At 44.9% G+C, this 14377-nt stretch overlaps 1 protein-coding gene across 1 annotated transcript in view; it reads left to right on the top strand.

Moving 5' to 3' along the window:
* The window catches only part of KIF6 (kinesin family member 6), a 215962-nt gene that overhangs the window by 126648 nt on the left and 74937 nt on the right, over positions 1–14377 (top strand). Inside the window, exon 14 of the mRNA XM_054162516.1 lies at positions 4496–4598. Within this exon, the coding sequence (XP_054018491.1) occupies positions 4496–4598 (103 nt within the window). The remainder of the gene's footprint in view (positions 1–4495; positions 4599–14377) is intronic.

Raw genomic sequence — 14377 nt, 5'->3', positions numbered from 1 at the left:
AGAATGACTATCAGATTGCCTTCAGTTTTAATTGGAGCATTTCTGTGAGCTAGAAGCAATGATCACAGCAATAGCTTCATTTTCCAAACTGATTTCTGGTGTTTCTACTTCTGCTCTCAAGGGCAGGACATTGCCAGAAGGGTTAAATACTTTACATTGCAGTGTTACATATGATTAAGGGTGTTTCATTGTTTATCTTAGACTCAGCATGAATTTCATCCAGGCTTTCTGCACTTAATGCAAAACTTTTTCTGCACCAAAAGCATTTCTAGAGGGTCAGTTCAGGCTGCATATTAAAATTAGTGCTAGTGATGGGCTGAATGTGCTATAAAATTCCCCTTGCAAAGCCGCCTGTTTTTCTTCAAGGCAGACAAGAAGCATGAACATTATATTCTCAGGTCATCATCACAGAAAAATATTTTTTTTTCTTAAATCCTCTTGCTCCTTTGGATCACACAACAGTAAACACTGCACTGTATCTTTCTTTGATTTTCCTGTTCAAAAGAGGTGGAGCATTTCTGTGTGCTTTGCCATTCAAACATTCCTGGTGGTTCTATTTTCAACTGAAAAAAAAGAGAAAAAAGAAGCTAAATTAGTAACACATGTGCTGATTCTTCTGACTGAAACAGAGGGCAAATTTTTCTACTATATTCTGAATTAACTTTTTTAACATTTTATTGGTTATGGAACCCTGTGTTCCACTTTTTGTGAACAGCCTTTCCTATAAAGAGTATCTTACAGCACAGAAATCTCGCTGAAGTCAGTGGAGAATAGTATGAGGAGGGGGAGCCAAACATATGCAGAATGGCTATAAAATGCATTTTATGGAGCTGGACCCCAATAAAGTGTAGCATCCCAGTATTGCACAACCAACCTGTTTAGGTGTATTTTGTTAATGTACTGTCCCCACTTACACCAAAATTGCAAAGCAAGTAACCCAGAAAATACCCAGAAATAGCTTGGTTACATCATTGGTAATACTGATCCATTGGCCCAAGATGTGAAAAAACTTCATGTAGCAGGAAACTTTATAGTTCTTGTGCACAATAGATTTGGGGGTCCCAGTAGTGTGAAGCAGAAAGGAAGGCTTAAGAGTAGGACAGAAAAACAGGCCTGAGAGGAAAAATCTACTAAGGAGAACCAAATTCCAGATTAAGGAATATCATTTTGACAACCATGAAGCTGATTTAGAGATATGTTTTTCACACAGGCTGAGTGTGAGATTCCTCCCCCTTTCTTCATCTGAACTAGCTTTATTACTGTAATTTACTTAAGTACAAATTTCACCCTTTCTCCCTGCTAATGTACTAGCATATATGGTAGAATAGAATTAACCAGGTTGGAAAAGACCTTTGAGATCAAGCCAAACCTATCATCCAACACCATCTAGTCAACTAAACCATGGCACTAAGCGCCCCATCAAGTCTCTTCCTAAATGCCTCCAGTGATGGTGACTCCACCACCTCCCTGGGCAGCACATTCCAGTGGCGAATCACTCTGGGAAGAACCTCTTCCTAACCTCCAGTCTAAACCTCCCCTGGTACAGCTTAAGACTATGTCCTCTTGTTCTGGTGCTGGTTGCCTGGGAGAAGAGACCAACCCCCACCTGGCTACAGCCTCTCTTCAGGTAGCTGTAGAAAGCAATGAGGTCTTCCCTGAGCCTCCAGGCTAAGCAACCCCAGCTCCCTCAGCCTCTCCTCACAGGGCTTGTGCTCCAGACTTCTCCCCAGCTTTGTTGCCCTTCTCTGGACACATTCCAGCAACTCAACATCCTTCCTAAACTGAGGGAACCAGAACTGGACACAGGACTCAAGGTGTGGCCTAACCAGTGCTGAGTACAGGGGCACAATGGCTCCTGCTGGCCTCACTGTTCTTGCTACAGTCCAGGATGCCATTAGCCTTTTTGGCCACCTGGGCACACTGCTGGCTCATGTTCAGCCTACTATCAACCAGTACCCCCAGGTCCCTTTCTGCCTGGCTTCTCTCCAGCCACTGACCCCAGCCTGTAGCACTGCATGGGGTGGTTGTGGCCAATGTGTAGAACCCGGCACTTGGATGTGTTAAATCTCATGCTCTTGGACTCTGCCCATCTGTCCAGCCTGTCAAGATCCCTCTGCAGAGCTCTCCTACCCTCTAACATGGATGTTCATGTCATCTTTCATTCTCCTTAGTCTTTGATTGTTTGTTTTATTGGTGATAGAGATGCATGACTTTTTACTTGGACCTGTAGATCATCTAGCAATGACGACTGATAAACACTACAGACTGTAACACTTTTCCATAGTGATTTTTAAAAAGATTTGAAGGCTAGATAGATTTTGACCTTCTGTTGCACAAAAGGAAACAAATATTATGGTAAAAATGTGAAAGACAGACCCCAACTGTTTCTATAGGTAGAATACCTGCTTCACTTAAAGGGGCATGGAAAACGTCATTTTCCTTCCAAGAATGTTGAAAATATTCAAGGTATATTTAGGAGCCAATAGCACAGAATTGCCTAGATTGGAAAATACATTTAAGGTCGAGTCCAATTATTAGCCTAACGCTGACAAGTCTTTGACTAAGCCATATCTCTCAGCACTATGTCTACACAACTCTTAAACACCTCCAGAGATGGGGACTCCACCACTTCCTTGAGCAAGCCATTCCAATGCCTGATAACCCTTTCAGTAAATAAATTCTTCCTAATAGCCAGTCTAACCTTCCCTTGGCACAGCTTGAGGCCATTTCCTCTTGTTCTATCACTTGTCACTTGGTTGAGCAGACCAACCCCCACTTTTTTACAGTTGTAGAGAGCAATAAAGTGTCCCCTGAGCCTCCTTTTCTCCAAACTAAACAACCACAATTCTCTCAACTGGTTTGTAAGCTCATAGAAAATATTCCATTTGGCCCCACAGATTCATCTCTGTGTGATGCAGCAGGTCACTGACCATATCTTCCTGGATTGCAGGAGGATCATTCTTCTCCTAATCCCTGTCTTCTAGCTCAAGGGTTTGGATTTCCAGAGTAATGCTGGTCCTGTTACTAAACATGTCCAGAGAAGGGCAACAAAGCTGGTGTTGGGTTTGGAGCAGAAGCCCTATGAGGAGAGACTGAGGGAGCTGGGGTTGCTTAGCCTGCAGAAGAGGAGGCTCAGAGGAGACCTTATTGCTGTCTACAGCTACCTGAAGGGAGGTTGTAGCTGGGTGGGGGTTGGTCTCTTCTCCCAGGCAACCAGTTAGAGAACAAGAGGACACAGTCTCAAGCTGCACCAGGGGAGGATTAGGCTGGATGTTAGGAGGAAGTTCTTAACAGAAAGAGTGTTTGGCCATTGGAATGGGCAGCCCGGGGAGGTGGTGGAGTCACCATCACTGGATGGATGTTTAAGGAGTGACTGGATGAGGCACTTGTTGCCATGGTTTAGTTGATTAGATGGTGTTGGGTGATAGGTCGGACCTGGTGATCTCAAAGGTCTTTTCCAACCTGGTTAATCCTATCCTATTCACTAAGGCAAAGGCAGCATTGAGCACCTCAGCCTCTTCCTCATCCTTAGTTACTGTGTGTCCTCCTGTGTCTAATAAAGGATGGAGGCTCTCCCTTGGTCCTTTTTTTGCTGCTAATGTAGTTAAAGATTTCTTATTGTCTTTTACAGCAGACAGGTTGGACTTGATGGTCTTTGAGGTCTTTTCCAACCTTATTGATTCTGTGATTCTAGAAATTTCTAGCTGGGCTTTGGATTCTCTTAACTTTTTTTCTCTGCATAGCCTCACAATATCTTTGTAGTTGTTGTCTGTGACCTACCCCTTCTTTCAAAGGCCCTGAACTCCCCTTTTTTACCCTGAGTTGCAGCCAGAGCTCCCTGTTCAGCCAGGCTGGTTTTCTTTGCTGCTGGCTCATCTTGCATGGGGACAGCCTCCTCCTGCTATGCCTTTAAGATTTCCTTCTTGAAGAGTATCTAGCCTTCCTGGGCTCCTTTGCCCTTCAGGACTGCCTCCCAAGGGACTCTATCAAGCAATCTCCCAAATAAGTCAAAGTCTGCCCTTTGGAAACCTGAGGTGACAGTTCTGCTGACCCTACCCCTTCTCTGAGAACAGATAACTCAGTCATTTCATGATCACACTCAATCTTTTGTGATCCCACATATGTGAAGATAAGAAACTGTGATGAGGAGAACAAGCAGACTTCAATTTACTCTTTTGAAAACACCTCCCTCTCACTTCCAAGGATATTTAACATATTTAGAGTTGTCAGATTTTCGCTTTACTTATGAACATTTTAAGTTGTTTTTGAGGTCTCTTCCAACCTTGGTGATTCTGTGAGAAATTATACAGTGTAATCAGTCAGACCTTAGAAATGCAAAATGAAACTAACTTGTCAGATACAGCTTTCCCTTTGGTGGAATACAGAACCCCTGGACTGACCAGCTCTCTGTCTTGATGGAAGTTAAGTAGAATCAAAATGCCTGTCTGATGATGACTCTGAAGTAGTTCCCTGTCTGTTTGTTTTCTTGGGGCAGGAGGAAAGATGTCACTTGGATGTCAGGAAGCTTTTGAAGTGTTTAAGCGGGACCATGCTGACAATATAACCATTGAAGACAACAAACTACTTCTGAAACAGAGGTGAGTGTCACAGCAAGAAAAACCTGAAGGCAGACATTTGGGAGTCCTTTATAAGTCTGGGTAGGAATACATAATTTTACACCAGATATCCCAGGCTTCTATTGAGAACTTGGGACAGAAACTTCCTTTTCTTACTAGGTGTATCTCATATTCAGAAGGCACTGAGTGGTGTCAGTATAAAAGTCTGTATAGAATATGAATGTGGCATGAGGAATCCTACTGCCTATTTCCTCAGGTTTTAGTCATCTTATCACATGGGTTCAACACAGCTGTAAAGGTAAATCATGAATTATCCAGACAAACCAAGACCCATGTGACTGAATCAATCACTTCAGTCTCCATTGTCAAAATGCTTTATTGGCTTTAACACTCAGTTGGACAGCATGCTAGGAGATGTTTAACATAAGCTTTTGTCTGCTGTTCCTAGCTTGTTTGCCAAGTGATTTTTAGCTTCTGCCATTTTTGCACTTGAGCTTTTGGTTTTTTTCCTTATCTTAGAATCTCAGAATCAATAAGGTTAGAAAAGACCTCAAAGACCAAGTCCAACCTGTCATCCAACACCTCATGACTACTAAACTGTGGCTTCAAGTGCCATGTCCAATCCTCTCTTGAACACCTCCAGGGATGGTGACTCCACCACCTCCCTGGGCAGCCCATTCCAATGGCTATCAACTCTCTCTGTGAAGAACCTTCTCCTCACCTCCAGTCTAAACTTCCCCTGGTGCAGCTTGAGACTCTGTCCTCCTGTTCTGGTTGCCTGGGATAGGAGACCAACCCCCACCTGGCTACAACCTCCCTTCAGGTAGTTGTAGAGAGCAATGAGGTCTCCCCTGAGCCTCCTCTTCTCCAGGCTAAGCAACCCCAGCTCCCTCAGCCTTTCCTCATAGGGCTTATGCTCCAAACCCCTCCCCAGTTTTTGTTGCCTTTCTCTGGACACCTTCCAGCAAATCAACATCTTTCCTAAACTGAGGGGCCCAGAACTGGACACAGGACTCAAGATGTGGCCTAACCAGTGCTGAATGACTTTCCTGCTCTTGCTGTTCCTCATGCAGGCCAGGATGCCATTGGCCTTTTTGGCTACCTGGGCACACTGTTGGCTCATGTTCAGCCTAGTATTGACTAGTACCCCCAGGTATGTAAGAATCTATCTGTATGTAAGAATTTATCTGTGTATACTGGATATTTACTAATGCATTTCTTCTGATCAGTGTATTTTATGATACCACATCAGTGCATCATCCTTGCTTACCATTATTACATTGCAATCATTTTTGACCTTGCTGTACAGAACATTTCATGCTCACAGCATAATAGGAGCAACACAGTTCTGAGCCATGCCCTGCATTTCTTCCAAGGTTAATCACAATTCTTCCATATTTTCTCTGTTATTGCTATGAAGCAATACAGTATTTCCTTCTGGTTTCAGAACATGTGATAGAGATGGGCAGAATCCACAAAGTTTGATGCCAGATTTGCTTTCCCTAAATGGCAAAGAGGTTCAGACTAATGCCTTGGGTAACCCCTCTCTAATATGCATCAGCTGAATGCTGAAATCACTGTTATTGTGACTGTGGATACCCTGGGGCGAGACAGTTTTCCCTGCCATTTGCAGTCATTTTAGGCAAAGATGCCCTATAGCTCAAAGTTTACTGAGTTCATTAGAATGGACTTGTATTCAAACCCAGTCTGTAATTTGGAATGCAGGCTCTGAACTACCAGTTACACAAAAGTTCTGTTACCCAGCCAGTGTCCAAATTGCACAGGAAGAAGTGTGTGGATACCACATGTTTAAAAGTGACCATAACTTCCTTTCATATGTAACCCCTCATGTTAATAATCTTGTTTATAGTTGCATAACCACTTCTGTCATACCACAAACAGTATTTGGTTCACAAATTACTTATTTTTAGCTGTCTTTTTTTTTTCCCCTTTGGATATTTTGGGTGGACTGTCTTGGCTTGCTAATTATCATAGACTCATAAGATAGTTTGGGTTGGAAGGCACCTTTAAAAATCATCTAGTTCAATCTCCCTGCAGGAAGCTGGAACATCTTCAACTAGATCATGTTGCTCAGAGTCCTCTCCAATCTAATTTGGAATGTTTTTAGGGGTAGGGGCCTCCACTATGTCCCTGGGCAACCTGTTCCAGTGACTTTTCACCCTCTCTATCAAAAAGTTCTTCTAGTTAAAACCATTATCCCTTGTTCTGTCTCAGCAGGCCCTGCAGAAAAGTTTATCCCCATCTCTCTTACAAGCCCCCATTAAGTACTGAAAGGCTTCAATAAGGTGTCCCAAAAGACTTCTCCAGGCTAAGCAACCCCAGCTCTCTTAGTCTTTCTTCATGGGAGAGGTGTTTCAGCCTTTAGATCATCTTTTGTGGCACTCCTCTGAACCTGTTCCAACAGATCCCTCTTTTCTGTCCTGAGGACTCCAGAGATGGACAGAGTACACCAGATGAGGTCTCACCAGAGCAGAATAGAATATCTGTATCACTTCCTTCAACCTGGTGGCCATGCTTCTTTTCATGCAGCCCAGGATATGGCTGGCTTCTTGGCTGTGAACGCACATTGTCAGCTCACATCCAGCTTTACATCCACCAATAGTCCCAAGTCCTCTGCAGGGCTGTTCTCAAACCCATCACCCCCCATTTTCTGTTGATATAGGGGCTTGTCCCAACTCATGTGCAGGATCCTGCACTTGGCCTTGTTGAACCTCATGAGGTTCACATGGGCCCACTTCCTGAGCATATCCATGTCCCTCTGGATAACATCCTGTCCCACAGGCATGTCAACCACACTGCTCAGCATGGTATCATCTGCAAACTTGCTGAGTGTACACTCAATCCCACTATGTCATTTGTGAAGAAAGGAAACTGTACTGCTCTCAGTATGGGCATCCTCAGGGGCACTATTTGTCACCAGTCTCCATCTTGACATTGAGCTCTTTTCTGTCACCCTCTGGGTGTGACCATGCAATCAATTCCATATCCACCAAGAGCTTCACCCATCAAATCCATCTCTCTCCAATTCAGAGAGAAAGATGTTGCCAGGGGACTGTGTCAAAGGCTTACAGAAGTCCATGTGAATGACACTCGTCTGCTGCTGTAGTCACCCCTGTATAGAAAACCACTAGGTTGGTCAGGCAATTCTTGGTCTTGATGATGTCATACTGGCTGCCTTTAATCATCTCCCTGTCCTCCATGTGCCCTAGTGTAGCTTCTACGAGGATCTGTTCTGTGATCTTCCCAGGCACAGAGGTGAAACTGACAGGTTGGTAGTTCCCAGGGTCATCCTTTCTACCTTTGCTTAGAAATGGGTGCAGTGTTTCCCTTTTTCTAGTCACCAGGGACTTCACCTGATTGCCAATACTCTTCAAATCTCATAGAGAATGGCTTGACAACTACGTCAGCCAATTCGCACAGGACTCTGGGATGCGTCTTGTCAGGTCCCAAAGGCTTCTGTATATTCAAGTTCCTGATCTTCTCTGACAGTGGGAGAGTCTTTGCTCCTCCAGTCCCAGTCCTGTGTTCCATCCACTCGACAGATTGTCAGTGGAGACTGAGGCAAAAAAGTTGAGAACTTCAGCTTTCTTCTTCTCTGTTGTTACCATCTTGCCAGTCTTGCTTTCACAGATGGTATGCTTTTCCTGACCTCTCTTCTTCTGCCTGACATACCCTTTGTGTTTTGCATCACTTGCCAGTTTCAGCTCCAGTCATGCCTTGGCCTTCCTGGCCCTATGCATCCAGGTCATGTCCCTGTACTCTTCCCAGGATACCTCTCCCTATTTCCACAGCCTGTGCATTTCCTTCTTGCCCTTTTCTTTGACCAACCTGTATTGACTCAACTATGCTGATCTCTTTCCTTGCTTGATATCTTATATCTGGGAATCAAGAGCCATTATGCTTTATGGAAAGTGTCCCTAAAGATCTGCCAGCTCAGTTCTGCTCCCTTGTCCCTGAGGACCATTTCCCAGGAGTTCCTATTGACTAACTCTTGAAGAGCTGCAAGTTTGCTTTCCTAAAATTCAGGATCCTGACTTTACTCCTTGTTTGACCTGTATTCCCCATGACATTGGTGAACTCCACCAATGCACGATCATTGCAAGCCAGGCTGCTTCAAATCTTGACATCACTGATCAGCTCAGTTGTGTTACTGACTATCAGGCCCAGTATTGCATCCCCTCTGGTAAGGCTATTATCTGACTTAAGAAGTTATTTTCAGTGTATTCCAGGAGTCTCCTGCATTGCCTGTAGCTCACTGTGCTACTCTTCCAGGGGATGTCAGATTTGTTAAAGTCTGTCAGCAGAAAGAGAGCCTTCAAGTGTAGTGCTTCCTGTAGGTGGAGTAAAAAGGTCCTTGATAGGGCAGCCCATAGTAGAAGCCATCCACAAGGTTCCCTGTGTTGCCTTAGTGTCTTGATTATAACCTAGTCTAGTTGGAAGTTTGAAGGTTAACTATTGCTTTGGCTTTGAAATTCCTATGGGTGTGAATATACATAGTCATACATATGGCCAAGAAGGCCAATGGCATCCTGGCCTGCATCAGGAACAGTGTGGCCAGCAGGAGCAGGGAGGTCATTCTGCCCCTGTACACCACACTGGTTAGGCCACACCTCGAGTACTGTGTCCAGTTCTGGGCCCCTCAGTTTAGGAAAGATGTTGAGTTGCTGGAACATGTTCAGAGAAGGGCAACAAAGCTGGGGAGGGGTTTGGAGCACAAGCCCTATGAGGAGAGGCTGAGGGAGCTGGGGTTGCTTAGCCTGGAGAAGAGAAGGCTGAGGGGAGACCTCATTGCTCTCTACAACTACCTGAAGGGAGGTTGTAGCCAGGTGGGGTTTGGTCTCTTCTCCCAGGCAACCTGTGACAGAACAAGAGGACACAGTCTCAAGTTGTGCCAGGGGAAGTTTAGGCTGGATGTTAGGCAGTTGTTCTTCCCAGAAAGAGAGATTGGCCATTGGAATGTGCTGCCCAGGGAGATGGTGGAGTCTCCATCACTGGAGGTGTTTAGGAGGAGACTGGATGGGGTGCTTAGTGCCATGGTTTAGTTGATTAGATAGTGTTGGATGATGGATTAGACGCGATGGTCTTGAAGGTCTCTTCCAACCTGGTCTTGTCTATTCACAACATATTTCCCTCCCCCAGCTGAAACTACCTGTGCATAAGCAATCAGATGTAATCAACTGATTAAATCAAATACTGAAAAGCATTTGTCTTGTTGGGAAAAAAAAAAATACAGATTTTGACATAAAACTTTACACCTGCTACTTCAGAGCTCTTCACAGGGGCAGTAGCTCAGGAACATTACTCAGTGCTGAGTAGATAGTTCAAGTTATTCTATTAGGATACTTGCATATAGGAAATGGCTTTGTAAAACAGAGAAGGTGATGTTCTACAGCTTAGTTTGCACTTAATACAAAGCAATTCTTTCCCACTTTCATTCTGTACATTAATAACTGCTGCTCTACTTTAAAAAAACAAAAAAATAAGAAGTCTGTGCCCAGACAGAATCAGATTTCTGCCACTTGGACTACCTATGCTGGACTTCCAGAGAACTTAGCAATATCCTGCTTCTCAAAACAACCTTGTTCTTTCAGCATTGCTTCTCTGAGAAGGGGAAAAATACATCTAAATTTCTGGTTAAATACACTACCAAGAAATCTTCCCAGCTGAGCCACTCCAGTGAAATATTGCATACTGCACAAATCTATTAAATCCCATCCTCGTCAATATTTCCAGCAGTAGAGTGCTGCTGAGCTGACAAATGTGATGTAAATCCAGTTTCCATTTTGTTCTCCATTAGTTTTTCCACTTTTCTCTTTCCTTGTTTCCTGTGCTTCAGCTGTTTAGCAGCTGGCTTGTTTTTATTCAGTACCTATGGAGGAGTTTCATGGAATAAATAATAGCAAATGAGTTAATGTTCATCTAATTCACTAAATGTATCCATACTCTCATTAGACAGCCTCAGAGTTTGTTGTGGTTTACATTATCAATCCAGATTTGGTTTCCAAACTCTTTGTTTAATTACTGGCTTTTATATTCAAAAGTGAAAACTTTGCAGAACCGCTTGTTCCACTAAAATTATTGGCTAAATATGCCTTAGGGTTTCATCATGAAGTATTTTTCCTGTAGGTAACAGAAGGCATGATTTGGCAACTTCAGCCTTTCTGTGGAGAGGTCTCTGTGCACTCACCACTATTTGTAGGAATATCACCTTTATGCTAGGTAACATCACCTCTTTATTAGAGGAGTATTATAATTAGCCTTTCCCCTTTTGCTATTAGAGTAAAATCTTATGTGTTTGTCTGGTTTATTTTGACTATGATTCATAGCCACAGATGGAGTTTGCTGGACTCTCAGAAATTAATGCCAAATTTCAGTTTATGTTATTGTGCCAGTTATTAAACTGTAGTGTTTGGCAGAAACCTAGGAATAAGAATAGCTGCATAGATAACTGGCTTCAGCTTGTCCAGCTAAATCTCTGTAAGCATGAATCAGTCAATAGCCAACAGGAGATTTGCCTCAAGGATTACTAAGTAATTTATGAACTGAGTATTTGGCTCATGGGACCTGAGAGAAAGAGAGATGTACTTTGCAGTGTTTGCCTTTGATCTTTACACCATCTGCAAGGCCTACTTGGGTGCTCTACCAGTGGAAAAAGCTTACACAGAAGTCTCACAGATACTTCAAAGGCTCCTGCCTTCCTACTAAGAAACATTAAGGGCTGAGAAACCCTCAGCTTCAGCCATTTAGCCATGATGAACTCAGCCCTGAAAGCAAATGTTAGTGAGCAGATATTGAAGCAGGCACCTGAAATTCTAACTTGTTCCAGTTTGACAGGAAAATGGACTAATTGAGAAGGGCAATTTTCCAAACCCTGCCTCCTCAGAGGAAGTACTTGGCTACTGTGTTTTGACATTGAGATAGACAGAAATAGAATTACTGGATTTCCTCAGTTACTTTAACTAGACTGATACTCTTCCAGATCAGCTGAATGCCTGCTTAACAATTAAATATTACAGTGCTGCTTCCACATTCAGCAAGTTTCAGCTTGTAAACATCCAAGTAACACTTCAGAAGTTCATGTCAAGCCTCCTTAAGGAGGGTAATTGTTATTGGTGATTCCTTCCTGAGGAGAACAGAGGGCCCCCATATGTCAGCCAGACCCTTCTCACAGGGAAGTTTGCTGCCTCCCAGGAGTACAAGTTAGAGATGTTACCAGAAGGCTGCCTAGCCTGGTGCAGCCCTCTGACTACTATCCCTTACTGGTTATGCAGTTAGGGAATGATGATGTTGCAACCAGAACTCCCAGGGCTATCAAGAATGACTTTAGGGCCCTGGGAGATCTGGTTGAGAGGTCAGGTGCACAAATAATTTTTTCATCAATACCCTTAGTTACAGGAGGGAGTACCAGAAGGAACAGGTCAGCAGCTATAGTCAACAAGTGGCTTAGAGGCTGGTGCAGTCAAAAGAATTTTGGGTTTTTCGATCTTGGAGAACTTTCTACTGCACCAGGTCAGCTGGCAACAGATGGAGTACATCTGTCCCAGAGGAGGGGAAAGGTCACAGTGTACGAGAATGGACTGTCCCCCAAAGGTAAAAAGTCTAGGAAGGGAATTGGCAGATCTCATTGATAGGGCTTTAAACTAGATTTGAAGGGGGAAGGGGCTGAAACCAGTCCCCCCAGACAGGAGTCTGGGGGCAATAAGCTAGGGTCAGAGGCCAAACCAGCAGCCCAGCTGAAGTACATGTACACTAATGCACAAAGTATGGGCAACAAACAAGAGGAGCTGGAAGCCTTGTTGCAGCAGGAAAGTTATGATGTAGTTGCCATCACAGAGATGTGGTGGGACAACTCACATGACTGGAGCGCTGCAATTGACAGCTACAGGCTCTTCAGGAGAGACAGGCAAGGAAGAAGGGGTGGAGGGGGGGCCCTGTACATCTGGGAGGCACTAGATGCCATTGAGCTGGAGAGCAGGGACTATCAGGCTGAGTGCTTGTGGGTGAAAATTAGAGGGAAGACCAGCAGGGCAGACATCCTGGTTGGAGTCTGTTATAGACCACCCAACCAGGATGAAGATGCTGATGAATCATTCTATAGGCAGCTTAAGGCTGTCTCAAGATCGCCTGACCTTGTTCTCATGGGCGACTTCAACTTGCCTGATATTTGCTGGGATCTCAACATAGCAGAGAGGAGACAGTCTAGGAGGTTCTTAGAGTGCATGGAGGACAGCTTCTTATCCCAGGTGCTGCGTGAGCCTACCAGGGTAAGGTTATGCTTGACCTCCTCTTCACCAGCAGGGAAGGGCTGGTGGGTGATGTGGTGGTCGGAGGCTGTTTAGGGGCCAGTGACCACGAGATAATTGAATTCTCAGTATTCAGTCAAGCTAAGAGGGGCAGCAAGAAGACCTCCACTCTGGACTTCCAGAGGGCAGACTTCAGGTTACTCAAGGAGCTAACTCAGAAGGCTTCTTGGGAAACAGCCCTTAGAAACAAAGGGGTCCAGGAGAGCTGGAGCTGCTTCAAGGAAGAACTCTTGAAGGCGCAGGAACAGGCTGTGCCAATGCGCCGGAAGAGGAGCCGCCGGGGCAGACGGCCAGCCTGGATGGGTGATGAGCTTCTAAAAGAACTAAGGGAAAAAAAGAGGGTGTATCATCTTTGGAAGAAAGGTGAGGCAACCCATGAAAAGTTTAAGGATGTTGCTAGGTCTTGTAGGAAGAAAATTAGGGAGGCAAAAACATATTTGGAGCTTAGACTGGCCTCTGCTGTGAAGGACAACAAAAAGTCCTTCTATAAATACATTAATAACAAGAGGAAGGGCAAGGACAACCTTCACTCCTTGGTGGACACGGAGGGGAACGTTGTATCAAAGGATGAGGAGAAGGCAGAGGTACTTAACACCTTCTTTGCCTCAATTTTTTCTAGCAGGACAGAATGTCTTCCAGACAGCTGGCCTGCAGAGCTGGCAGAAGGAGCCAGGTAGCAGCATAATTTTCCTCTGTTCCAGGAGGAGGTAATTAGAGATCTCCTCAGCCACTTGGATCCCCATGAGTCCATGGGACCAGATGGGATCCATCCTAGGGTGCTGAGAGAGCTGGCATATGTGCTGGCCAAGCCACTCTCCATCATTTTTCAGCAGTCCTGGCACACTGGAAACGTCCCAGAAGACTGGAAGCTGGCCAATGTGGTGCCCATCCACAAGAAGGGCCGGTTGGATGAGCCAGGGAATTATAGGCCTGTCAGCCTGACCTCAGTGCCAGGCAAGATTATGGAATAGGTCATCCTGAGTGCAATCACACAGCACTTAGAGGATGGCCAAGGGATCAGGCCCAGCCAGCATGGGTTTAGGAAATGCAGCTCCTGCCTGACCAACCTGATCTCCTATGATGAGGTGACCCATCTGGTGGATGTGGGGAGGCCTGTGGATGTAGTCTACCTGGACCTCAGCAAGGCCTTTGACACTGTCCCCCATAGCAAACTCCTGGCCAAGCTGTCAGCCCATGGCTTGGACAGGAGCACACTGTGTTGGGTTAGGAACTGTCTGGAGGGCTGAGCCCAGAGAGTGGTGGTGAATGGTGCCACATCCAGCTGGCAGCCAGTCACTAGTGGTGTGCCCCAAGGATCGGTGCTGGGCCCCATGCTCTTTAACATCTTCATTGGTGATCTGGATGAGGGCATGAGTCCATCATCAGTAAATTTGCTGATGACATCAATCTGGGGGAAGGTGTTGATCTGCTGGAGAGTAGAGGGGCTTTGCAGAGGGACCTTGACAGGCTGGACAG

The sequence above is a fragment of the Dryobates pubescens genome, chromosome 6, assembly GCF_014839835.1.
Source record: "Dryobates pubescens isolate bDryPub1 chromosome 6, bDryPub1.pri, whole genome shotgun sequence".
Taxonomy (NCBI): domain Eukaryota; kingdom Metazoa; phylum Chordata; class Aves; order Piciformes; family Picidae; genus Dryobates; species Dryobates pubescens.
This window is presented reverse-complemented; position numbering and strand designations above follow the sequence as displayed.